Source organism: Leptodactylus fuscus, chromosome 3, assembly GCF_031893055.1.
Source record: "Leptodactylus fuscus isolate aLepFus1 chromosome 3, aLepFus1.hap2, whole genome shotgun sequence".
NCBI lineage: Eukaryota > Metazoa > Chordata > Amphibia > Anura > Leptodactylidae > Leptodactylus > Leptodactylus fuscus.
The window spans coordinates 155,159,481-155,187,201 of NC_134267.1; the positions used below are offsets into that span (position 1 = coordinate 155,159,481).

Sequence of the window (27,721 nt, forward strand, 5' to 3'; positions counted from 1 at the left end):
GTGGGATAACTTGCTACTACTTCAAGAGAGACTGACCAAGAACAATATGCAGGGTCTCTTTGCCTTGTCAGATGCACTGGAAGTCACCAGGTCAGTGGTTCTGGTGTCCCATTTGCTAACATGCATCCCCCATTTGTCACCGATTCCTCTTGGTACATTATGACCACCATAGATACATAGAAAAGAAGAGGTTTTTATATTGAAACATGTTGGTATAGAGGCTAATAGATATTGTTTACCCCTGATGAAATCCATTCTACTAAAGAAGCAGTAGTCACATAGATATACACTCACCGGCCACTTTATTAGGTACATCTGTCCAACTGCTCGTTAACACTTAATTTCTAATCAGCCAATCACATGGCGGCAACTCAGTGCATTTAGGCATGTAGACATGGTCAAGACAATCTCCTGCAGTTCAAACCGAGCATCAGTATGGAGAAGAAAGGTGATTTGAGTGCCTTTGAACGTGGCATGGTTGTTGGTGCCAGAAGGGCTGGTCTGAGTATTTCAGAAACTGCTGATCTACTGGGATTTTCACGCACAACTATCTCTAGGGTTTACAGAGAATGGTCCGAAAAAGAAAAAACATCCAGTGAGCGGCAGTTCTGTGGGCGGAAATGCGTTGTTGATGCCAGAGGTCAGAGGAGAATGGCCAGACTGGTTCGAGCTGATAGAAAGGCAACAGTGACTCAAATAGCCACCCGTTACAACCAAGGTAGCCAGAAGAGCATCTCTGAACGCACAGTACGTCGAACTTTGAGGCAGATGGGCTACAGCAGCAGAAGACCACACCGGGTGCCACTCCTTTCAGCTAAGAACAGGAAACTGAGGCTACAATTTGCACAAGCTCATCGAAATTGGACAATTGAAGATTGGAAAAACGTTGCCTGGTCTGATGAGTCTCGATTTCTGCTGCGACATTCGGATGGTAGGGTCAGAATTTGGCGTCAACAACATGAAAGCATGGATCCATCCTGCCTTGTATCAACGTTTCAGGCTGGTAGTGGTGGTGTCATGGTGTGGGGAATATTTTCTTGGCACTCTTTGGGCCCCTTGGTACCAATTGAGCATCGTTGCAACGCCAAAGCCTACCTGAGTATTGTTGCTGACCATGTCCATCCCTTTATGACCACAATGTACCCAACATCTGATGGCTACTTTCAGCAGGATAATGCGCCATGTCATAAAGCTGGAATCATCTCAGACTGGTTTCTTGAACATGACAATGAGTTCACTGTACTCCAATGGCCTCCACAGTCACCAGATCTCAATCCAATAGAACATCTTTGGGATGTGGTGGAACGGGAGATTCGCATCATGGATGTGCAGCCGACAAATCTGCGGCAACTGTGTGATGCCATCATGTCAATATGGACCAAAATCTCTGAGGAATGCTTCCAGCACCTTGTTGAATCTATGCCACGAAGAATTGAGGCAGTTCTGAAGGCAAAAGGGGGTCCAACCCGTTACTAGCATGGTGTACCTAATAAAGTGGCTGGTGAGTGTATATTTCATAATACTTGTAAAATTCCAACCCAGTTGCTGTTTGGACATCTGTCACCTTTCATGTCCCTAAAACATGCTGATCTGTGCACAAAAGTGTATGCCAACTTCTATCTGATATAAATGGACATGGAATGGAAAAATGGAAAAAAAATCACCATAATGGGTGGCCAATATATCGAATCTAAACATTGTGTGCTATTCTTTTCTTGTTTGGAGTCATCACAATATTTTATATAAACCTTTATTTATTAACCCTTTGTGGGTTTTACTCATTTTTTATTTCATTTTTAATGACACAGCAGTAAACAATTTGTCACTGCCAAAGAACTACAGACCTCATTTGTTGTAAGAAAAGTAAACTGAAGAGCACTTGTCACTTTTAGGCTCAGTCATGTGTTGGAGTTCACAAACCCTAACTAAATGCAACACGCTGCCATGTGATAAGTCACAGACCTGCAACTTCTCTGCCCTCTTTGATGTCTAGTAATTTGTTGGACAAAGATGATGAGATGGCAATATTGTAGTTGGCTGACTGTCATGATCTGACCTTGGCATTGTCAGAAGCATCGCCAAATCAGATGTCATAATCAGATGGCAGTAAAACATGTACAAGACCTCTGGCAGAAACGAATAATGTAATTAGGGTCCATTCACATGTTGGATTCGACATACATTCTGATATGGTTTGTGCACGTGTTGTTAAGAATTTTGTATTAATATCTATAAGTCAAAAACCCATCTTGGAACATAAACTGAGAAAACATGACAGAGAGATTAAGTCTTCATTGCTTTATTTTTGGAACAGATTTTTCTTCTAGGAGAAATCCTAGTCGTTCCTTAATATTTCCCATTCCTTTTGATTGTGACAAGAATGTGCTGTGGTGGGACGGGGTGGGCTGTCAAACCGGCCAGATTTATCAGAATTTATAGCAGTTTTCTGGTGTAAAATAAGACTGAAATCTACCCCAGCAAAAGTCTGGCATACATTCCAGTACCAGAATATGTGCCTATGTGTTGGCATAACTTAGGCATATTTTTCACTGGTTATCAACATTGTCATGGAAAACACTGGTTCTGATAAATTACCATCTATTGTGGTCTTCAGCTTGAAAAATTTTGGGGGTCTTTATGTTTATATATAGTACTTGTAAAGAATTTGAATTTGAATATTAGGAAAATGGCACACATAAAAAAAATCGGAGCATTTTTCACTTATGCAAAACTTCTGTCAAGTCTGCAGTTTATGTAAATGTACCCACAGTATGTCGCTCACCTCCACTGATAAATGCTTCCATGTAGCCACTTCCCTATTGCCATATATAGGGCATTCTAATTATAGCTTTACCTTTGTTCTCTGTAGATTAAAAGGTAATTATGTGCAGGGAAATGTGATATGCATCCAAATAGGATCATCCAGCGGTCTGTGTCGGAAACATGGTAGCAATTAGCCCAGTCTTAGGGTACAGCGGACACATCAGTGATTGATCTGCTCGAGCTGACCTGAACTTTGTCCTCTATTCCACTAAAGTCACTAATGGAAGATTTCAGCCTGAACGCAAGGTGACAAATAGTGAGCCGCAAAATTCTGCTATCAGTACATTCTACATTTTATGAAGATTCCCATTATATATCAAAATCAATTGTCTCCCCATTTTTATTTTTGCCTAAAAAAATTACCCGGATGTACAATATAATGCTTAGGGTTGGTTCACACTAGCGCTTGTATTCTGTCCGCAAGGAGTCCGCATGGAGACCCCCCTGAACGGAATGCAATTGAAATTGCAAGAGATGTGCTTGCAAAGCACATGGAGCCCATAGACTATAACGGGCTCCGTGTGCTTGCCGCGCACTGCCCGCACAAATGAATTGTGCGGACAGTGCGCGGCAAGCACACGGAGCCCATTATAGTCTATGGGCTCCGTGTGCTTAACTGCGCAGCGCTTGCATTAGCATTGGTATTCCGTCTGGGGGGTGTCCATGCAGACTCCTTGCGTACGGAATACAAGCGCTAGTGTGAACCAACCCTTAGTCTTCTGCCCAATTTTTTTGTATACCTATTTGATAATTATGCTTTATAATGCATTAAAATTACACCCTGAAGAGGAATTTGGCCTCACAATACTATTTAATACCTTATTTCTGGTACCACACAACACTCAATAGGCAGCTATACTTTATTATAAATTATACTATTGATTTGTGTGACTTAGTCTCCTGTACATCAGTGACCTTTTTATTTTTAATTTCTCATTTATCTTTCTTCATTTACATTTTGTTTTAAACACTTTATAAGAGATCTGGCACTGTTCTATATTGCTTATGATTTCTGAGGACATTTAAAGATGGCGTCTCTAGCCCCACAGTGGCTACTGCACATGGGCGAGACAACTGACACTGAATGCACTTTATTTTCATTCCCTTCCCGCACATGTGCGGTAGTGATCACTACACGCTATTGTGGACTTGTAGTCCTCTTTTACCCGTGTCCTAATTCTATCAGGTATCTAAACTAATGACACTTTTACAGCTGTATTATAGGCTGTATTGTAATGTATCTTTGTACACTTTGGAGATACTGTATGTCACTTAGATTTATATATTCATATATCTTATGTGACATTTTTATGTATTGTGTTTTTTCACTCTGATATTACAGACATGACACATGGCTATGCTAATTAATTGATTGTTGATAAATTTTGTCCACACTATATAAAAGTGCATACTATCACTATTGTAATGCTTGAAATAGGCTCTTGGAGCCGAAACGTCGCAGTATGAGGCAATAAACCTCCTTCACTTTTTTTCACAATTTTTGGTGTGCTGCCTGCTTTTTTTGGAGTTATATTGAACGGGACAAATCCTTTTCCCATTGGTGAGCACCCTATGCCGATACTGGTGCGGATATATATATATATATATATATATATATATATATATATATATATGTAAAAGAAAGCTTTAGACTCATTTCTTTTGGTATGCGTCATTTCCTTTGGTATAGAAAACTTTAACAAACAGAAAATTAAAGTTTGCTAAATATGTAGATATAGGCATCAGAAATCTGCATTAGCATTACTCAGAGCCTAGACTGCATAGACTCCATCATATCTGACAGCAGAATGGTTAGTCCGTGGGGTCTGTCGGCACAGTGGTGTTCATTGTGCAGCAGATCCTGTAGGGCATTGTGGTTCCTTTTATAAATGGAAAGCATGAGAAATGTGAAAAGAGCCTTACACTAGAATCACAAGATAGTGAATAATGGACATGTGACATCCATCTTTTTTTAACAGATGTCACACAGTAGCATTCATTTCAATGTCAGTGAATAAGGGCTATCCACATGACCATTATTTTTACAAATATAGGTCATTTCCTATATCCGTTTTCAGGGATCCCACCATACATTGAAATATATTGGGATCCGAGAAAATGGGTGCCCCTCGGGTTTGAGGCGGCTGTGAAAAATGGATGTTTTTCATGTTTTTTTGTACCCCAGTTGTGTGAATCTAGCCTTAAGTTGACCATACACTACAGAAATCTGTCCATCAAATGCTTCATCAGCTGACAGCTGTCTTGCCCCGTATTTCTTCTAAACATGCATACACTGCTCGGCAAAACAGTGCCTATATACTGTGAGAGGGGAGAATGTCAATGCCGAACACTTCTGACAGCAGTTTCTGTGTTTCTGAGAACAAAAGCATAGCATGGGTGGATTTCAATTTCATTCTTATCTCCCACAACATCTGCTGGCGGAAGACAGTCATGAGGATCCTATCCACATTAGATGACTGACCCCCAAATGTCCAGCTGTACATTTATTATGTATGGCCTACTATGGGTTCAGTTAGTTGAAAACATTAAATATTATTAATAAATGAATTGTCATTTGGGTTGAATAGACAACCATCGCCCAGCAGAAAACTGCAGGTACTTCCTGGGATTTGCCATTTACAGGTTCCCCAATGAACAAGAAGAATGGAGAGACAGCGCTAGTGTGAACCTAGCTTAAGACAAAACTTATATGGCCTGGACCATGCCGCTTATGATCTGATCTTGCCCATTTACTTACAAAATATTAAATACAAATTACTTTCCTCTGGCAATATTTTTCTCAAAACTCTAGACTTAGTTCACAAGCCAAAAGATGTTCTAGATTAATATCACAAATTCTGTATTAAAGCAGCCACAAAACCATTAATAGGATCTTAGCCAGATTGATAGTTAATAGAATGGATGAACTGCTGAATGGCATTACTGTTTAGTGGTTGCAGGAGGTTGTCTGCAAAATGTTATCTAGGGAGGGATGTTTCTTTGTAAGATTGCAGATATGCATTAAGTTAGATACTATTTTTATTGATCTTGCAGCTAAAAAGATGCTCATCTTTATTAGACAAGGCAGGTGCCACATCTGTATTATATTGTATTTCCCTCTCATCCTCAGATAGAGGATAGAATGATGTCCTAAGGCACTGCTGACATTACTCACAGAGCATGTACTACATGAACAGGCCCAGGAAAGTAGAAACATATGATACACGCCACAAAGTATTTACAAAGGAGAAAAAGAACTCTCATAGTGTGAACATCACCCTTACCTGAAGCTTAGTTTATGAAATGGGATCAAGTGAAGATCATATTCTCCAAGGATATAAGCTTCACAACACAAATTAACTATATGTCCCCTAACATTTCAATTGGAAAGATGAATGTATAATACAGTATACTGGCATAGTCAATGTTTCTTTCTAATATTAAGGGAAATTAGACATGGAAATGAGTGACAGACAACAAACATCTATTTGTCATTCAGATTTTCCCTCAAGAAACTAGATTTGGAAGGTAAAAGAAGAGATCATCTCATGGTCTTCATGCACCAGCCCAGAGGAAGGTCAGAAAGTTGGGAGTAGTAGCCCCTGTGGTCACGGTGCTCTTTGAGCTCTTCACCAAGGCTTGTGTAGTGTTTAGTGGGTCTCTGATGGTGGTAATTATGTTGCCTCAGAGTCCAATCTAATGGTTGTAAGCCTCCCTGAGCGTGAAGGTGGCTGGAGTGCCCATCATGGTCATGCCATAAAACTCAGGAGAGAGTTTCTCAGAACAAAGTAACTTACAGTGGTAGAACAAGATATATCCAACAGCTTCCAGATGCTGGTAGTACAGTTCTTATAGAGGAACCACTGGGGCTGGACCTGAGCTGATCAATGTGGTCCACTTAATGTGTTACACTTCAGCAAGTTTGCAATTTTCTACAGTTCCTATACTATAGGGTGTAAATTCTCAAGGATTGCCCTGTCCAACTAAAGGCAGGATCATAGCTATGAAGTCATGTAACAAAAATGAGCAGACTGCAGAACAAAACACGACCATCTTTGAGCTGCTATATTCCAGCCTAAGCAGGGTCTCTGGTCCAGTCTCACTCTGTTTCCTCCTCTACACAAAGGGTAGGAGAGAATACTCAGAATGCCCTAAGTTATTATCTTACTATCAACTCACAATCCATTCTCCAAAGGTTTGGTCATCTAAAAGTTACAGACACATATTATGCATACAATAATGCAAATACTGCTTCTTACAGACAAACACATACGTACAAACTTTTTTGTAGTGTTCCCAGTAGGGTACTACATTTAACCTGGTACACACTGATTGATTGAGTTTAGCTACATGGGAAGATATAAAATTTGCCTGATCTTCATTGCAACTCCAGCAACTGTTTAACACGAAAACATTTGTACTAATACTGAAGGATGGAGGAAGATACAAGATGGATGTCCTCCTGCACCTGTGCATTAAGGTCAATATATGATACACTTTGCAATGGTAAAAGAAGATGCCAGGTTCCTAGACATAAAGCTGATGCTTATAAGTGGCTGATTCCCTTAATCTGCAAAACAAGTTAAAAATCTATGTATAGTGTTATAGACAAGTTACATTTTAGAACTCTAGCGAGACAAATTGATTTCTCAAATGTTTATTCTTCTATTTCATGTGAACAGCACTGAAATGCCAGAGTAAATATTTTCCCTGGCAAGTCCATGATTTATCTGCTTTATATAAGGAAGTTGCCATGTGCTGCACTATTCCTAGTTCACCTTCTTCAGAAGTAATCTAGGCACACCATAACATCATGAAGCCGCTGATAATTTTCTCTCTTTTCCTCCTTTGTTGGGCTGTGGTACTTCCTATACCACAGCCTGGTCATCTTGTAAACTGTGATGATCCAGAGGTCCATCAAGCAGCTCATGCATTCGTTCAGCACATAAATAACAACCGCAACACTGGATATAAGTACACCTTAAACGAGGTTAAGAATGCCAAAGTGTTTCTTTCGGTAAGCCAGAAACTAAGAATGCATGCAATCTTCTATGAATAATAATTTGTATATGCTTCTTGTTAAATATATAAAAATGGGCATACATGTTCAGGAAGATTTAAAGTGTAACTAAATTTTCGGACAGCTTTTGATTTTCTGGCAGTATTTGTATTTCAAATAAATATTGTAATGTACTTTTTTCACAAATTTTGTGAAAACTTGTATTTTTTCACTTTTTACCTTGTTTCTGTATTGGGAGCCATTTCTGCCTCTCACTGAATATTGCTGTGTAAGGATAACCTTAACAATTTAGCATAAAACATAACTTTTAATATAGCCAGCTAAAACCATAAACAATTGCCTCTAAGGGCTAAAATCAACAAAGAGCCAAACAAGAGACGCCCTGGGGATTATTGAATAGTTATAAATCCACCTGTGTTTCTCCAAATAACCTCAGGGTATATTCTGGGGGGTAGTATGCCAAATCTGACCTGTCAATCTGTCATTGGTATTAATTAGAGATGAGCGAACACTGTTCGGAGCTCCCATAGAAATGAATGGAAGCACCTGGCACGCAGACTTTGCCGGCAGCCGTCCGCTTAACCCCCCCCGCGTGCCGGCTGCTTCCATTCATTTCTATGGGAGCGTGCTGTGAGCGTGCTGTTCAGAACGGCTGTTCCAAACAGTGTTCGCTCATCTCTAGTATTAATGATAGATTTATTCAAACTCACAATGAGCTAACATATATCGTTGACTTGTACACCTACCTCTAAAGCGCTTCTCTAGGTTGACCCCTAGAGCCTATAATATCCTAATAAAATTGACACCTATCAAAGGATAACTTCTCCCTGCCTGTCCGGTTGTAGACAGCTCCAGAGATATGTGACAGATATCTGAAAAAAAAACAAACCCTCGGATTATACTCGAGTCAAGCAAAAAAAATATAATTTTTTTGGGGGGAGTGGGGGGGGGGTGTCTATGACCAGCCGCAATAGTATTGTATAGAATCTCCCATAAAATAGTGAGAAAAAAAAGAAGCTTTAAAAAAATATAATAAAAAAAATAAAGTAAATAAATCACTCCTTTCCCTAGAATACATAAAAAAGTAGGAAATGTCTGTTAAACACATACACATTAGGTATCCCTGTGTCTGAAAGTGCCCGATCTACTGAATATAGGGTATCTGCAGTGCTCCTGTTCCGTCGGGAAGGGGTTAATAGGAGCACTACAGATACCCTATATTCAGCCAGGCTGAATTCCAAGTGGGGAAAAAAACCCTCAGTCCTCAAGCTCAGAGAAGGGGCAGACAGACAACCAGAACACCCCCTCCCCTTCCCCAGCACCTACTGCACCCAAAAACTCAGATCATTTTAATTTTTGAAATTTTCCAGTAGCTGCTGCATTTCCCCTCCTCGGCTTATACTCGAGTCAATACGTTTTCCCAATCTTTTATGGTAAAATTATGGGCCTCGACTTATATTCGGGTCGGCTTAAACTCGAGTTTATGTGGTATTTGAAACGCGTAGAGAGAGAATATTATTAATTTATCTGTCACATATCTCTAGCCTCATAGATAGTGAACACTCAGCGCTAGATAATGCTAATTCCAAATCTGACAGAAGATTATCCACTTAGCATTATCTAGCGCTGAGTGTTCATTATCTATGAGGCTAGAGGTGTTTTCGGTCGCAGTATTTTGCAATAAAATGCTAGGCGTTTTTCGCCTCCCATTCACTTCTATTGCTTTCCTCAGGTTGAAGACGCCTGAAGAAAGGTCATGTCACTTCTTTTTTCTGCTAGCAGCAAAAAACTGCTAGCAGAAAATAGAACGCTAGCAGTTCACATAGGGCTCCATTGTATGGAGGCGGATTTTGAGGCGAAATACGCTGTCATAATCCGCTCCATTGGCCCCGTGTGAACTAGCCCTAACACAGTCTAGTTATTGTATCAACAGGAGGGGAGGTAGAATTTGTCACCACCCGTTTTAGGACATACAATGATTTTGGAAGAACCATGTGTTGTAAACTCAGTAGTAAGCATCTGCTGACCTATAGACAAACCTATAGACAATAAAAGTGTCATTTCACCAGGTTTGCAGTAAAAGTGGATGATTTACCTCCAGTATTTTTAAAACTGACTACTGTATGAATAGTTGGCATATTTGGCAGGTGATGTTCAAAGAATTCTTTTGAGTTTTAGGAAATTTCAATAGGGCATTTGTTGAATGACTCAAACAAATAATTCTATGGAATATATTCCCTTATCAACAGCAGAATAGATACAATGTATTTGAATTGTATTTGCTTCTGTTTTTCAGGCATCTGGCGAAATTTATAGTTTGGAGTTAGATCTTTTAGAGACTAAATGTCCATCTTTGAGTCCAACACCAATAAGGGACTGTCTTGTGAGACCAATAATTGAACAGGTACGTAAAGTATAAGACTGACTAAAGCATATATTACATGTATCTTACAATGCATTGCATATTGCTTTCATTTTGTGCATGGGACAGAAACAAGGGAATGGTCATGTAAAAGATCTCAGTAGCAGCTATTGATGCCAAAGTAAGTGATTAAAGTAAAACTCTAGAAAGAATAATAATAAATTTTATTTATATAGCACCAACATATTCCGCAGCTCTGTACAATTTGTAGGGTTCACGTACAGACAAAAAGATACATTACAAAGAAATAGTCACTTCACACAATGGTACTGAGGGCCCTGCTCACAAGAGCTTACAATCTATGAGGTTGTGGGGGTGACACAAGAGGTAGCAGGGGCGGCATCGGAGGTAGTATTGCTTATACAGTAGTCAGACAATTTTGTAATAGAGGTTACTGTCATTACACAAACATAAAACTGTATGTGCCGTCACCAGTCGTGTCCTGTAACATGCAAAGGGTGCCTGGATGTATAAAGTTAGTCTGAAACAGCATCATATCATGTGGGGTAATGTGGGAGCTGGAACAGAGAAGGGTTCATCATAGGGATTCTAATTACAGTACAGAAGAGTTTACATTAGGAATTGGGATAGGTTGTCTGAAAAGATGTGTCTTTAGTTTGCACTTGAAGCTGTAGAACTAAATATGGTATAGATATATGGTTCTGTATAGATTTCAATCCCCTACTATAGTCAGTACCTGTATAATGTCTTTTATAGTCATGTAATAACCCTATAGGAACATCTGTTCTCCCTCTATGTACTGCAGACACAGGCCATCATAGTTTGCTGACACCGCCCTCTGTCTTCTGTATACGGCTACTACTATATACATTACTTCCTTTACTAGCTTTGTCCCTTTTTATCTACAGGCAGTGGAAGGCGACTGTGATGGTAAAATCCGAAAGCAAAATGGCAACTTTACAATTATAAGTTTCAAGTGCAAATCTGAACTGGGTAATTTGTTTTTATGATTTAATCTGGTTAACATAATTTATTGTAATATCAGAGGATCAATAGGCTATGTATAAAAATTTTTTTTAGTACGTTGAGTGACATTGTGTTCCGACTGTGTCACCAAGATGGCATATCTTAAGAATTCTTGCCACAAAATGCCATACATTGCGCTTTCAGTTATCTGCGCTTATTTCCATCAGTTTGGAAATAAATATCCTGTACTGTGTTAGTTAGATACTTTTTTCTAGAGTGTATGTGACCAGGTTTAATACTGAGATATCATACTTGTAAGTGCTGATGAGAATTAAAGATGAAGTTGTACATGCAGCTTCTGGAAAGTTCTATATATTATGGGGGCTGGTGGAAACATTACAAATGTTGAGAATATGCTATGCCAACCAACCAATTGCCCAGACATCTGCTTGGATTCCCATAATCTGTCATTTGCCTGTATACCTGGGATGTCAGTTAGCTAAAAATTGGGTCCACCCCAGGCTTGCATTAAGGTTGCTTATATTCTTTTTTATTGTATTTTACTTGCTCCCTAATTTTCCATCCTTTTATGAAATCAGTGTTGTGTGGCATTTTAGATTCTCACATATCCTGAGAACTCACAGTAAAACACCCGGAGTCCTGATCATTTTAGATGGCTGTCGAATAGGTCCCCTGTCTTGTTATGTAATTCAATTCACACACTGGCCAGTTGTCGTTTATACTGTAAGTCTTAGGCTAAGGCCCCATTGGACGACCTGCAGCAATAAAGCGCTGCGAAAAAAACCTTGGCAGGAACGTATTGCGGTTCTTCACTCAGCGCTTTAGACGGAAAGTTTGCAGAGTTTTCCTCCGCGGAGTTTCTGTTACAATTATATCTATGGGGAAACTCTGGCTTTTCCATAGATAAAATTGACATGCTGCAATTTCCAAATCCAAAGTCCACCGGTTTTTACCGCAAAGTGGGCATGGGACTCACTATAATCCCATCCATTTTGCACTTAATGTAAAACGCTGCGATTTTTCCCGCGGCATTTCCGCCGCTGTCAAATCGTTGCGTTTCCGACCTGTGGGGCCCCGGCCTTAGAGAGCCTGGATGTAAATGAAAAAGAGAGATTTCTGGATGCTCAGCATCGCATGACCTGACCAGGCACTTGTTCAGTGTCTGTATATGAAGACGAGATTGCTAGGTGAGTGAATTTACCCTGCTTTCGATATCACTATAACCAGTACTAATAGGTTACAAAATAATTAAACCACTGGAATGTTTTTTCATTAAAAAAAAAAGTTTCTGAAAGTAATTTATACAAAAACTCACTCAACGTACAATGATATATCTAAGTTCACACTTGTAAATTAGGCAAAGAAATAAATAGTACTATAAACCATGTTCATGTAAAGGGGAGAATGTCATTTTTGAAAATATTGGTTAAATGTTAATAAATCGAGTTTATTGATTGTACATTCCATGAGTAATCTTATCAAAATGAGCCTCATAATAAGGTTCTTCTGTGTGAAATAAAATACAGGATTTTCTAGTTACAGGGAGGAAAGAATTGCCACATTACTTTTCCATTTCCATTCATTGTCATACATATTTTACGTTTACTATGATGTTACAATGATTTGTCCATCTTTCTTTAGATTCAGTAGAAAATATCCGCAGATTCTGTCCTACCTGCAACACATGGCTGGCACCTCTTAACGATACCCAAGTTGTTCATGCGGTTGATGTTTCGCTTCACAAAATGAATGTTGAGAACAACTCGACATTTTATGTACTCCATGAAATTGGCCGAGGAAGAATCCAGGTAAAAATGTTTGGATAAATGATTGATGTTTCATATACTTTTGTATGTGTTCAAGGCCAAAAAAAGTACCACAAAGTACCTGGTGTAAGATAGTATGTACACATAGCTTAAACAGTTATTCACATAGGAATATGTAAAGGAGTTGCATAGAATAAACCATTTTGGCAAGGAGGACAGTGAAATTTAAAAAAAAAAAAAAAAACATACTCACCTGTCCCCTGTGCTCCATGGCAGTCCAGTCATGCTGCTCCCAGGCCAATCTGCAGCCTTAGGAAAGGACACGGGACACCACAGGTGATGTATGCAAGTGATGTCCTTAGGGCTGCAGATTGGCCTCAGTGGTCATCCGTGGCGAGGACTTCTGCCGGAAGGAGCACCAGCGTTCTGTGGACTAAGCAACATTAGGAGACACTGGAGCATCGGGGACAGATGAGTATGTTTTGGGGGTTTTATCACCTGCCTGTTAGTTGTATCATGAGAAAACTTGTCTATTGTTTTCCTGTGATGTGAATCCCTGATGTCAGCCATTGCCCAGGTTACCCAGGGCAGGAATAGCTGCCTATTTAAGTGCCAGTTTCTTGCTGTTGTTGAGTTTGACCAGCCTGGAGGACAACTTGGAAGGAAGATTGCTTGTAGTAGTACCAAACAGCTTGGTACATCATCAGCTTGGATAGCTTGAGAAGACAAGCCTCCCCTTAAGTAAAGATGCCATTTTTTTTTCTCAGAATTGAATATCTTGGATCACACAAGCACAGGTTCTTTGGCAGCAGCAGTGTAACCCTCACAATAGTGCAAGTGTACTGTTCATAACCATGGCCTATGGCCTCCGATCTTAGGAGCTAGGCCTTAAATTCAACTGTTACTTAAATGGGTTGTCCAGTTTCAGCAAATAAAGGTAATAGTACACCGAAAAGTTATACAATTTTCCAAAAGTTTCTGTATGAATTCTTGGTTTTCTAGATCTCTGCTTGCTATGATTCATTGTTTTCTTCCAGTGGATGAAAATCACTCCATGGTTACGTGATGGACAGTCCATAGTCATGTGATATACACACAGGAGCATGCCTCATTACAATCACAGCATAGTACTGAAAGCTCTGTCCTGTAACAAGCTGTGCATCCTCACATGACCATGGACTGTACATTACATGACCATGAACTGATTGTTATCCACTGGGAGTAAGCAGAATGAATGACAGCAAGCAGAGATCTAGACAATAGGGTTGAGCCGATCTTGAGAATTCACGATCATTTTTAAAATCTGATTTCCGATCATTTTCCGTCCAAACCCAATCCCGATCCCAATTCCGATCTTAATGCAAGTCAATGGGATTTTTTAATCATCGAAAATCAGATTTTAAAAATGATCTTATTCGCTATACAGCGTGGAGTCCAAAAATTGAAAGTTTCAATTTTTGGACTCCACGCTGTGTAGTTTTTAAAAAATCCGCCGGCTTCTTAGTCCCCCTGCTGTTACCTGCACAGAACAGCTGCTGCTCCCCGGAGCTCCCGGCCATTGTTCTCTATTTTCTCCTCTGTCATTCACACGCTGGCAGAGCGCCGTACGTGCCCCCGCCTCCCTAGGCTAGAGTTACTGATGCTGGGAGAAGGTGGGGCTTGTTGTGGCTTAGGAGAGTGTGGGCAAGTACAGGGCGGGGAGATGTGAGTGCGAAAATTAAGGGGGTCTATTCGAGATGAATGTATCGTCCCCTTTATCTTGAGACAGAATTGCCTGCACAACTTACTTTCCCGGTGTGACTATTATAGGTCAGATGCCAGTACCAGTGCACCAGTAATCTAGGTTCTCTAACAACATATGTAGAGCCAAGCTAGTTTGTATCTGCACTCTTGTGAGAATTAGATGCGGTATCTGACCTGTTTGTAACATATTGTTGGGCAGGGTGAGGTTATATTGGTCCTGTATTTCCAACCTGAGCATGAGAAGAGCTAACGGTGCATAGCAATACCTTGGACCTTGCAGGTCTGATTCACAGCAACTGAATAAACTGGGGGTTTCTAGACATTCAGAGGACTAGTTTGTCAAGGGTAATTGAAGAATATATTTCCCCTAATTGTTTGAAGTGTTGATTGTGAAGTAATGACTGGTAGTGGTGAAAGTATCAGTCATGGAATGTTACCACTCTGTTATTTTTAAGTTTTGACGTCAATATTTTAGTATAACCAAATAAAAGTTACGTTTTAGATTCAGTGAGGACACCCTTTTGTGTTTGTCCAGTAATATGAACTAGAAAAATGACATGGAGTCATCTGCAGACTGCAGTACCATGTATGAACAAATAAGATTATCTGTTGCTAAACTTTTGGCCATTGTATCACAAGTCAAAGATACCTTCTTGCCAATGTTGCGGCTATCTGTGCTTAGACTTCCAGAACTTACAGTAAGTAGTTTATGCAATGCAGACTCCACATTTTGTAGTATAGTCTGTGGCAGTATATTCTTGTAATAAAATTATTTCCAAGTTACCCATTTTAGGACAAATGGTAAATATAACCAACTGGGATTATAGGTTATAAAAAAATCAGATACTGAAAAGATAATGGACATAACAATAGTAATATACTTTAGTGAAAGTGTTTTACTTTTAAGAACTGCATTTGCTTCTGTTGCCATTTGTCAACGGGATCTGAGTTTTCTGTTCTATGTCCTAAAAACTTTGTACTGACAAAGACTTGTACTTGTGTAAACCTAAAATCCCAGCTCAGTAGCACATTTGGAATAGTCACCTTTAAAAACCTTAGTATAATGTGTAATGTTTACTAAGACTTTTATGTAATAGAATTAAATTGTATATATATATATATATATATATATATATATATATATATATATATATATATATGGGATGGGGATAACGTCTCGATCCCGACGTCTAGGATTCCCAGGTATCTGGAGAACAAGGGTCTCGTTTTTCTATTTCAAATGGAGCAGCAGAAAGTGGAGGATTGTTGCCACGTCATGTACTGTCCCATAGAATGAATGGAACAGTAACACACCTGTGTGTCTTAACACTCCTTTCAGATGGGGTAATGGAAACCCAATTTTCCTCATTAGTGGAGGTCCCAGAAGTCAGACCCCCACAAGATAGGGGACGAGAGTGACTGCTATTTGGGGAATTCATAGGTATAGGTAATTTGTAAATGGTAATAAATGAAGCTTAACTTTTAATCTAGCCTGGATGAATGTGAAAGTTCCAGCTCCTACCAGCAGGTTTTAAGTGCTTGAATATGGCTCCAATCTCCATATTACCTCTATGAGACGCACAGGAATTCCTTTGTCATTTTTGTGTATAAATATACATGCCTTCACAAATTGTGTCATACCATGCCTGATAATAGTAGTATCGAAAACTTGCAATCTGTCATCATTTTTGTTAGACATTAAAGGGGCTCTATCAGCAAAATCACGCTGCTAGAGCCCCACATATGCGTACATAGCCTTTAAAAAGGCTATTCAGGCACCGTAAAAGTTATATTACACTACCCCCCAGTTTTAAAATAATAACCTAAAAAAGAATATGCTCTACTTACCGAACGTGCACCCTGGGTGGGCATTCAGGGTGTGTCTTCATCTTCATCCACGCCTCTTCTTCCTCCGATGTCCTCCGGTCCCGTCTTCCTCCAGCGCTCACGAACGGACAGTGATAGCCTGGGCGCATGCGCAGTAGTCGTAGTAGAAGCCGCGTGCTACTGCGCATGCGCCCAGGCCGTTTTTTAACATCAGTGTCCACGAGCGCTGGAAGAAGTTGTGACCAGAGGACATCGAGGAAGAAGAGGTGGGGATGAAGATGAAGACACACCCTGAATGCCCGCCCAGCGTGCACGATCCGTAAGTAGAGCACATTCTTTTTTAGGTTATTATTTTAAAACGGGGGGGGGGGGGAAGGGTAGTTTAATATAACATTTATGGTGCCTGAATAGCCTTTTTAAAGGCTATGCACGCATATATGGGGCTCTAGCAGCATGATTTTGCTGATAGAGCCCCTTTAAAAAGGTATCAGCTACTGAAGACTCTCAATCTTTATATTTTATAGCCACTGGCTAATACGGTACAAAGATATATTTTTCCTTACACAGGAATTTGGCTAGGGTCACACCAACAGTTGGTTTCCATTTGGGGATTCTGTCCCCGAATCCACTTGGAAAATGTGGAGGGAAAATCCTGCAATCTCTATATTTTTTGGGTAGAATCACAGTTTTCCACAGATAACCACTTTTTAGTCGGATTTGGTTTCCATTTTTTGGGTGCCCCAGCAGACCCGAAGAATAAAAAGCCAAGTGCAAGTGTGAACCTAGAGTTAGATATTTGAGACATTTACAGTAACTAATTTCCTTTAGCCAGCACTGAGAAGCGACCCTGGTATATACGTATGTCTCATATCTCTCGTATGTCTCTGGAAGCTTGTGGGACTAGGCGGATTACAGGTCCCTTGGCAGAATCCTGTGGGATTAACCCTTGAAATCAATCATTTTAAACATGGAGGCTGAACGTTGTCCTTTATTCTATTTGTTATATAGATGGAAAGTCATTAGAGATGAGCGAACACTAAAATGTTCGAGGTTCGAAATTCGATTCGAACAGCCGCTCAATGTTCGTGTGTTCGAACGGGTTTCGAACCCCATTATAGTCTATGGGGAACAGATACTCGTTAAGGGGGAAACCCAAATCCGTGTCTGGAGGGTCACCAAGTCCACTATGACACCCCAGGAAATGATGCCAACACCTCTGGAATGACACTGGGACAGCAGGGGAAGCATGTCTGGGGGCATCTAACACACCAAAGACCCTCTATTACCCCAACATCACTGCCTAACAACTACACACTTTCCACATTCAAAAAAACCTCTATCAAAGTGGGAAAATACCTGGAAACCTTCTTTACTCCCCAAATGGATGGACACAAACCCCAATTTAAGCTCAACAAACAGTAACAACCACCCCTTTAAATCACGTTCCCCATGACAACCACAAATGGAATAGGCAATGGGAATTCCAAAAGCCCTCACCCTTAACTGTCATTTTGAGTGTGTGTGTGTGTGTGTGTGTGTGTGTGTGTGTGTGTGTGTGATGTGGTAAGACCTTCCAAAATTCACTTTTCTAGCCCTTAACATGAGCCCTTCCAAACAAAGTTACATGACCTTAAGCTGAGCTACCAGCAGAGATTGAGGCCCTTGGCATGAGTAGAGCCTTGCATCAGCAGTGTTTTTGGCACTTAGGGTGAGTTGAGCCTTGTACCAGCGTGTGTCCCTTAACATCAGGCGGGCCCTAAGTTCTGCGCTTTGCACAAAAGTTCCACATTAACTAGGCTGAATGGTACAAAGATTAGTAGGCCCGAGAACCAGGAACAGATCTTGCAATGGCTGTCAGATAACGCTTAAAGCACATTGTCCACCAGCCAGTCAGCCTCTACCTCCTCTTACCCAACAGTCTTGTCCTCCTTCCACCCAAAATTCCCAATCTTCCCAGAACAATAACCCCAACTGTCCCTGCTCCCCAGAGCTGTTCTCCCTTCCTTTGACTGTACCGCAACCTGCCCCTCCATTTCGCGATTCCACGGACCTAACAGACGAGTATCTGTGTCCAGATGCTCAAACACTAGAGTCTCCTCCATTCCATCTCCGGTCGATTTGGTGGCGGATGACCAGCAACCCACCCTCATCGACGACGATGAGACGCAGTTGCTGTCAGGGCAGCCAGTTGACATGCGCATTGTGCAGGAGGAGGAGGCGAGACAGGAGTTGGAAGAGGAGGTGGTGGACGACGAGGACACCGACCCCACCTGGACAAGGCAGATGTCAAGCTGGGAAAGTAGTGTGGATGTTGAGGCAGGTGCAGCACCAAAAAGGGTAGCTAGAGGCAGAGACATGTCCAGAGGCAGAGGTCAGCTGCTTTGCCGAAGCCAGGCCAGACCCGGAATGTCCGAAGATGTTCCCTTTTGTACCCAGCCCAGAAAAACTCCCCCATCGAGGGCACGTTTCTTGAAGGTGTAGAGTTTTTTCAAGGAATGCGCCGAGGACAGATATAGTGTCGTCTACACAATTTGCCTCTCGAAATCGAGTAGGGGCCCTGAGAAGAGCAACCTGTCCACCACTTCAATGCACCGTCATTTGGAATCCAAGCAATGGAATCAGTGGCAGGCAGCAACGGCAGGACAAACGTCGCCCGCCGTTCATGCCACTGCCTCTGCTCACAGTGCTGGCGATGCACTCCAGAGGACGAGCCAGGACATCACTTCATCTGCCTCCGCCACTTTGTTGACTTCTCCCTCATCCTCCCCTGTTTCTGTCTTATCTCCTTCTCCTGCACCATCAAAGGCACCATCAGGCGCTTCTTTACAACAACCCACCATCTCTCAGACATTGGAGCGCCGGCAGAAATACACCGCTAACCACCCACCCACGCAAGCCTAGAACGCCAACATCGCTAAACTGCTGGCCCAGGAGAGGTTGGCGTTCCGGCTTGTTGAAACTCCCGCCTTCCCGGACCTGATGGCAACTGTGGCACCTCACTATGCCGTCCCTAGCCGTCTCAACTTCTCCCGGTGTGGCGTCCCCGCCTTGCACCAGCACGTGTCACTCAACATCAGGTGGGCCCTTAGTTCCGCGCTTTGCTGCAAGGTCCACTTGACCACCAACACTTGGACAAGCGCCTGTGGTCAGGGATGCTGCAGTGCTTATCTTTAATGACAGGCAGGGTGAATGTGGTGGAGTCTGTTCCCCGGGTGCAAACTGGGGTGGCCTATCTCCTCTCCCAGGCCAAAATTCATGGCAGGAGTAGACTGAAACCCTACGACGCTGCAACCTCCACCACAGCTACTAGCGGCAAACGCTAAAACACTGGTGTGGGGAGACGTCAGCAGGCGGTGCTGAAGCTCATCAGCTTGGGGGACAGACAGCACAGTGCCTCCGAGGTCAGGGATGCCATCCTGGCTGAGATGGCATTTTTTTTTCCCTGCTACACCTGGGGCCTGGCATTTTTACGCCTGTGATAATGGCTGGAACCTGGTAGCGGCTCTGGAGCTTGCCAGCCTCCAACACGTTCCATGTTTGGCCCACGTCTAACCTAGTGGTGCAAAGTTTTTTAAAAACATACCCAAATGTACCGAAGCTACTGTTGAAAATGCGGCGCTTGTGCGCCCACTTTTGCAAGTGCACAGGAGTCGCTGCTAGCCTAAAAACACTCTAGCAAGGCCTACATCTGTCCAAACACAGGCTGTTGTCCGTCATTCACACACGCTGAAACCCTACAATACCATATCTTGAGCAGGGTGTGTGAGCTGCACAGACCTTTGATGGAGTTCCATCTACAAAACCCAAGGGTTCCTCAAAGTCAGCAACCAAAGTTTCTGCACCATGAGTTTCCAGGGGTGGCAGAGTTATGGCTAGGGGAAGAGGCATGGATAGGGATGATGTCTAGGGGCAAAAGCAGTGTGGATGTGGAGGCAAGCTAAGCAGGAAAAACTGGGGGTACAAGCTAAGGCATGGACTGGGGTGATGTCTAGGGGCAAAAGCAGTGTGGATGTGGAGGCAAGCTAAGCAGGAAAAACTGGGGGTACAAGCTAAGGCATGGACTGGGGTGATGTCTAGGGGCAAAAGCAGTGTGGATGTGGAGGCAAGCAAAGCAGGGAAAATGGTGGCTAGAGGCAAAGGGATGTCCATAGGCAGCAAGGGCAAAGATGCAAAACTCTCCCGTTTCAAGAATTTTCCTGACTTGTTTCCCCACAAAACATTCCTGGGAGGAGGGCTGAAACACCACCCTCCTCCTCCTCCGCTGTTAGATTGACCCCAGCTACGAGCTGAAAACGCTGCAACACTGGTGTGGGGAGACGTCAGCAGGCTGGGCTGAAGCTCATCAGCTTGGGAGACGGACAGCACATTGCCTCTGAGGTCAGGGATGCCATCCTGGATGAGGTGGCAATTTGTTTATCCCCGCTGCCCCTGGGCTCAGTGGGTGAGAGCAAGCGCAGGATAATCGTCGTTTGGCCTGGCGGCCACTGCCTCTTCCACTGTTGACAGGGCTGGCGCTGCAGTCCAGACCAGGAGCCAGGACACCTCCACATCTGCCTCTGACACTTTGGGGAGTTCACCCTTATCCTCACCTTTTCCTGCCATTTCTCCTTTTGCCCGCGCCATCATGCGCCTCTTCCCAGCAACTCCCCATCTCCCAAGCCTTTCATTTCATGCTAAAGTACAGCGCAACCCACCCACATGCCCAAGGCTTCAACGGCCTCATCTCAAGAAATCTGGCCCAGGAGATGTTGGAATCCCGGCTGGGGGACACTCTGCCCTTTTTGGGCAGAGTGTCTACTGCGCCACCGCACTGTGCCGTCCACACCAGCACTTTCCCCCAAACATGAGGCGGTCCCTAAATTCAGCGCTTAGCCCTAAAGTTCCATGTGACCAGTTACGAATGGACAAGTGCATGCGGACAGGGACGCTAACTTTCAATTTGGGCACAGTGGTTGAATGTAGTTGAGGCGTGGACCGGGTCGCAAAATGTGGTGGCCTGACTTGTCTCCCCACACAACATTCCTGGGAGGAGGGCTGAAACACCACCCTCCTCCGCTGTTAAATTGACCCCAGCTACGAGCTGGAAACGCTGCAACACTGGTGTGGGGAGACGTCAGCGGGCCGTGCTGAAGCTCATCAGCTTGGGGGCCAGACAGCACACTGCCTACAAAGTGAGTCATGCCATCCTCGATGAGACGGCAATGTGGTTTTTGCCACTGCACCTGGGCCCAGGCATGTTGTCATGTGTGATAATGGCCGTAACCTGGGATTGGCTCTGTAGCTTGGCAGCCTGCAACATATTCCATGCCTGGGCCACGTTTTTAACTCATTGCTGCTAATCTTTTGAAAAAGGTACCCCAATGTTCCTGAGCTACTGGTGAAAGTGTGGTGCTTGTGCGGATAGTTTTTAAAGTGTATAGTTGCCGCTGCTAGCCTCTATGCACTCCTACAACGCCTGTACCTGCTGGAACAACGGCTGTTGTGCGACGTCTCCACACTGCTGGCACTAAACATATCATGTGTTGAGCAGAGTGTGTGAGCAGCACAGACCTTTGATGTAGTTCCAACTCCAAAACCCTCGGGTTCATCAAAGTCAACTCCCTCAGTTGCTCAACCATGAGTGGCCATGGGTGGCAGACTTATGTGAAATCCCATCCCATCCATTGCACTGGACACGAAACATTAGCATGCGCTCAGCACAACTTCGGATATGGCAGATGCGTTAAGCAGGGTGCAGGGTACAACACAGACCAGGCCCGAGCACCAGGAACAGGTGTTAGAAATACTGCAGCATCTGCCATTTCCTTCCAATTTTGGGGTTTTGGACCCGCCACCGACTTGTCTGGACCTAAGTGGGGATCATGAGACACAGTTGCCATCAAGGCAAGCTGTGGTCATGTGCGGTTTGCAGTAAGGGGGCAGTGCGCAATTGGAAGAGGAGTTGGTGGATGACGAGGCCACCGACCCCACATGGACAGGGGTGATGTCTAGGGGCTAAAGCAGTGTAGATGTAGAGGGAAGCTAAATCAACAAAAAACCTGGGTAGAAGCAAAGGCATAAACTGGGGTGATGTTTAGGGGTGAAAGCAGAGTAGATGTGGAGGGAAGCTAAGCAGCAAAAACAGTGGGTAGAAGCAAAGGCATGCAAAACTCTACCCTGTTGGAAGACTTATTCCTAGGTCTGGAACACGTTAATGGCCCCCCTGGACAAATTACTGCCACTCAGGGGCCTAGTGTCACCAGGAGGGACAAGTATAGGCGCATGTTGTGGGAATACCTGGCCGACACCAGCTCTGTCCTCTCCGATCCCTCTGTGCTCTACAGCCTAAACTTATTTTCTCATCTTTTTTTCTGAACTGCACATCTCTTGCCTGCTTCCTTTGGGATCTTAGAAATGGTGGTCCACTTCCACAGATGGTAACTTCAATAGACAGTGTAACGGGAGTAGCTGAGGGATCGCTGTCTTAACCACTTTTTGGCACAAAATTAACTTCCAAAGCCAAATATGGTGCAAGTATATGATGCAAGGACACCTACACACCTATCTCTGACACATTGGGGAGTTCACCCTCATGCGCCCTTTTGGCCTGCACCATCATGCGCCTCTTCCCAGCCACTCCACATTTCCCAAGCTTTTCATTGCAGGCAGAAGTACAATACAACCCACCCCCATGCCCAAGCCTGTAACAGCCTCATCGATAAACTGCTGGCCCTGGAGATGTTGGTGTTTGTTTATGCTTCTGGAGACCCAGGCCTTCCGTCAGCAGATGGCAGCTGGGGCACCTCCCTATGCTGGGCCTAGCCGTTACTACTTCTCTTGGTGTGCTGTCTCTGCCTTGCGCCTGCATGTGTCCCATAACATCAGTCGGGCCCAGAGCTCTGCGCTTTGCTGCAAGGTCCACTTGACCACCGACACATGGACAAGCGCCTGTGGTCAGGGATGCTGCAGTGCTTATCTTTAATGACAGGCAGGGTGAATGTGGTGGAGTCTGTTCCCCGGGTGCAAACTGGGGTGGCCTATCTCCTCTCCCAGGCCAAAATTCATGGCAGGAGTAGACTGAAACCCTACGAAGCTGCAACCTCCACCCCAGCTACTAGCGGAAAACACTGTAACACTGGCATGGGGAGATGTCAGCAGGCCGTGCTGAAACTGATCAGCTTGGGGGACAGACAGCACAGTGCCTCCGAGGTCAGGGATGCCATCCTGGCTGAGATGGCATTTTTTTTCCCTGCTACACCTGGGGCCTGGCATTTTTGCGCCTGTGATAATGGCTGGAACCTGGTAGCAGATCTGGAGCTTGCCAGACTCAAACACGGTCCACGCATGGCCCACGTTTTCCAACTTGTTGGTGCCATGTTTCTTTGAAACCTACACCATTGTGCCTGATATACAGGTCAAAGTGGGGCCATTTTCGTAAGTGAGAACTAGCCTCTGCTAGGCAGAAAACATTCAGAGCACACTCCTCTCATCTTCGCACCGTTGGCTGGCGGAGGAAGACGAGGGGGTTGGAGTGGCATCTGATGTCCCTATCCCACACGAGGCTAGAGGGTGCACTTCAGTGCATCCCATTGCTTCACCACAAATGGTGTGAAGGGGAGTGGAAAATGGAGGAAATGGAGAGTGACCCTTACAGTTGGGGCCAGCAAAGGCATGCCAAGTAACACACTGGCACACATGGCTGACTTCATCTTGGGTTGCTTTTCAACACATATTTCACATCATGAAGAACAAATAATACTGGATTTTTTCAAGCCTCGAACCCCGGTCTAGGTCTAATGTCTGTTCCTTTCTTATATTAGGGGAGAGGGAAAAAAAATTACTTCAGTGATACGTTTAGCGTACATAGACTGACTATTAATGTGTATCCCACTTAGTGTTGTTAGGGTTACACACCGTCACAACCTGGCTAAAGCTTCTATAGCTGTTAATAAAGTCAACATAACTTTACGGTATCCAAAAAGACAGCTGGTACCGACAGAGAGCAAGACAAATGTCACCCAAAGCTGTGAGCTCTGAACACCCACAGTGACTTTGGCGTCATCATCATTATAAGGGAGCGGGTGGTAATAAATAACTTGGCAGTGCCTAAAACCCAAAAAGCTTATACAACTATATTTACATTAAGATACACAAATGAAACTTTTCAGTAGCATGTCATGAGACAAGCTGATAAGCTCTTCCTTTGTGCAGTGCTATTTGAAAGTTAAACGCTGCCTTTATTTTAATTCTGGAGAAGGTGCAGACATTAGATTTAGAACATGTTGTCTTCATTGTCCAAATCCTCTATATAGGTAACGTGTTTTTCGGGCCGAGCTGTCTGGGAACGAGCTGGTGCAGCACTGACAACCTGGGTGAATATGGCAAGAGCCTGAGATGTAGGGTGAATGAATCCCCAAATTATTTGTGGAATTCCCAGTGAGACAATGGCACTGTATACCAGTAGCAAAAATTGTGGGTGCACGTAACCCCCATATATTCTTTGAATTCCCAGTCAGACAATGGCACTGTATACCAGTAGTAAAAATTGTGGGTGCACATAACCCCCATATATTCTTTGAATTCCCAGTCAGACAATGGCACTGTATACCAGTATTAAAAATTGTGGGTGCACATAACCCCCATATATTCTTTGAATTCCCAGTCAGACAATGGAACTGTATAGCAGTAGCAAAAATTGTGGGTGCACGTAACCCCCATATATTCTTTGAATTCCCAGTCAGACAATGGCACTGTATACCAGTATTAAAAATTGTGGGTGCACATAACCCCCATATATTCTTTGAATTCCCAGTCAGACAATGGCACTATATACCAGTATTAAAAATTGTGGGTGCACATAACCCCCATATATTCTTTGAATTCCCAGTCAGACAATGGCACTGTATACCAGTAGTAAAAATTGTGGGTGCACATAACCCCCATATATTCTTTGAATTCCCAGTCAGACAATGGCACTATATACCAGTATTAAAAATTGTGGGTGCACATAACCCCCATATATTCTTTGAATTCCCAGTCAGACAATGGCACTGTATACCAGTAGTAAAAATTGTGGGTGCACATAACCCCCATATATTCTTTGAATTCCCAGTCAGACAATGGAACTGTATAGCAGTAGCAAAAATTGTGGGTGCACGTAACCCCCATATATTCTTTGAATTCCCAGTCAGACAATGGCACTGTATACCAGTATTAAAAATTGTGGGTGCACATAACCCCCATATATTCTTTGAATTCCCAGTCAGACAATGGCACTATATACCAGTATTAAAAATTGTGGGTGCACATAACCCCCATATATTCTTTGAATTCCCAGTCAGACAATGGCACTGTATACCAGTAGTAAAAATTGTGGGTGCACATAACCCCCATATATTCTTTGAATTCCCAGTCAGACAATGGCACTATATACCAGTATTAAAAATTGTGGGTGCACATAACCCCCATATATTCTTTGAATTCCCAGTCAGACAATGGCACTGTATACCAGTAGTAAAAATTGTGGGTGCACATAACCCCCATATATTCTTTGAATTCCCAGTCAGACAATGGCACTATATACCAGTAGTAAAAATTGTGGGTGCACATAACCCCCATATATTCTTTGAATTCCCAGTCAGACAATGGCACTGTATACCAGTATTAAAAATTGTGGGTGCACATAACCCCCATATATTCTTTGAATTCCTAGTCAGACAATGGCACTGTATACCAGTATTAAAAATTGTGGGTGCACATAACCCCCATATATTCTTTGAATTCCCAGTCAGACAATGGCACTGTATACCAGTAGTAAAAATTGTGGGTGCACATAACCCCCATATATTCTTTGAATTCCCAGTCAGACAATGGCACTGTATACCAGTATTAAAAATTGTGGGTGCACATAACCCCCATATATTCTTTGAATTCCCAGTCAGACAATGGCACTATATACCAGTAGTAAAAATTGTGGGTGCACATAACCCCCATATATTCTTTGAATTCCCAGTCAGACAATGGCACTGTATACCAGTATTAAAAATTGTGGGTGCACATAACCCCCATATATTCTTTGAATTCCCAGTCAGACAATGGAACTGTATAGCAGTAGCAAAAATTGTGGGTGCACGTAACCCCCATATATTCTTTGAATTCCCAGTCAGACAATGGCACTGTATACCAGTAGTAAAAATTGTGGGTGCACATAACCCCAATATATTCTTTGAATTCCCAGTCAGACAATGGCACTGTATACCAGTATTAAAAATTGTGGGTGCACATAACCCCCATATATTCTTTGAATTCCCAGTCAGACAATGGCACTATATACCAGTATTAAAAATTGTGGGTGCACATAACCCCCATATATTCTTTGAATTCCCAGTCAGACAATGGCACTGTATACCAGTAGTAAAAATTGTGGGTGCACATAACCCCCATATATTCTTTGAATTCCCAGTCAGACAATGGCACTATATACCAGTAGTAAAAATTGTGGGTGCACATAACCCCCATATATTCTTTGAATTCCCAGTCAGACAATGGCACTATATACCAGTAGTAAAAATTGTGGGTGCACATAACCCCCATATATTCTTTGAATTCCCAGTCAGACAATGGCACTATATACCAGTAGTAAAAATTGTGGGTGCACATAACCCCCATATATTCTTTGAATTCCCAGTCAGACAATGGCACTATATACCAGTAGTAAAAATTGTGGGTGCACATAACCCCCATATATTCTTTGAATTCCCAGTCAGACAATGGCACTGTATACCAGTATTAAAAATTGTGGGTGCACATAACCCCCATATATTCTTTGAATTCCCAGTCAGACAATGGCACTGTATACCAGTATTAAAAATTGTGGGTGCACATAACCCCCATATATTCTTTGAATTCCCAGTCAGACAATGGCACTGTATACCAGTAGTAAAAATTGTGGGTGCACATAACCCCCATATATTCTTTGAATTCCCAGTCAGACAATGGCACTGTATACCAGTATTAAAAATTGTGGGTGCACATAACCCCCATATATTCTTTGAATTCCCAGTCAGACAATGGCACTATATACCAGTAGTAAAAATTGTGGGTGCACATAACCCCCATATATTCTTTGAATTCCCAGTCAGACAATGGCACTGTATACCAGTATTAAAAATTGTGGGTGCACATAACCCCCAT

The 27,721-nt window shown here is 42.8% G+C and overlaps 1 protein-coding gene across 1 annotated transcript in view; it reads left to right on the plus strand.

The window, feature by feature from the left end:
- Positions 1 to 7,576: 7,576 nt before the first annotated feature.
- AHSG (alpha 2-HS glycoprotein) overlaps positions 7,577 to 27,721 on the plus strand; it is a 28,864-nt gene continuing 8,719 nt past the window's right edge. The window contains 4 exon segments of the mRNA XM_075266699.1: positions 7,577 to 7,840; positions 10,140 to 10,247; positions 11,135 to 11,219; positions 12,855 to 13,021. Coding sequence (XP_075122800.1) covers positions 7,577 to 7,840; positions 10,140 to 10,247; positions 11,135 to 11,219; positions 12,855 to 13,021 — 624 coding nt within the window.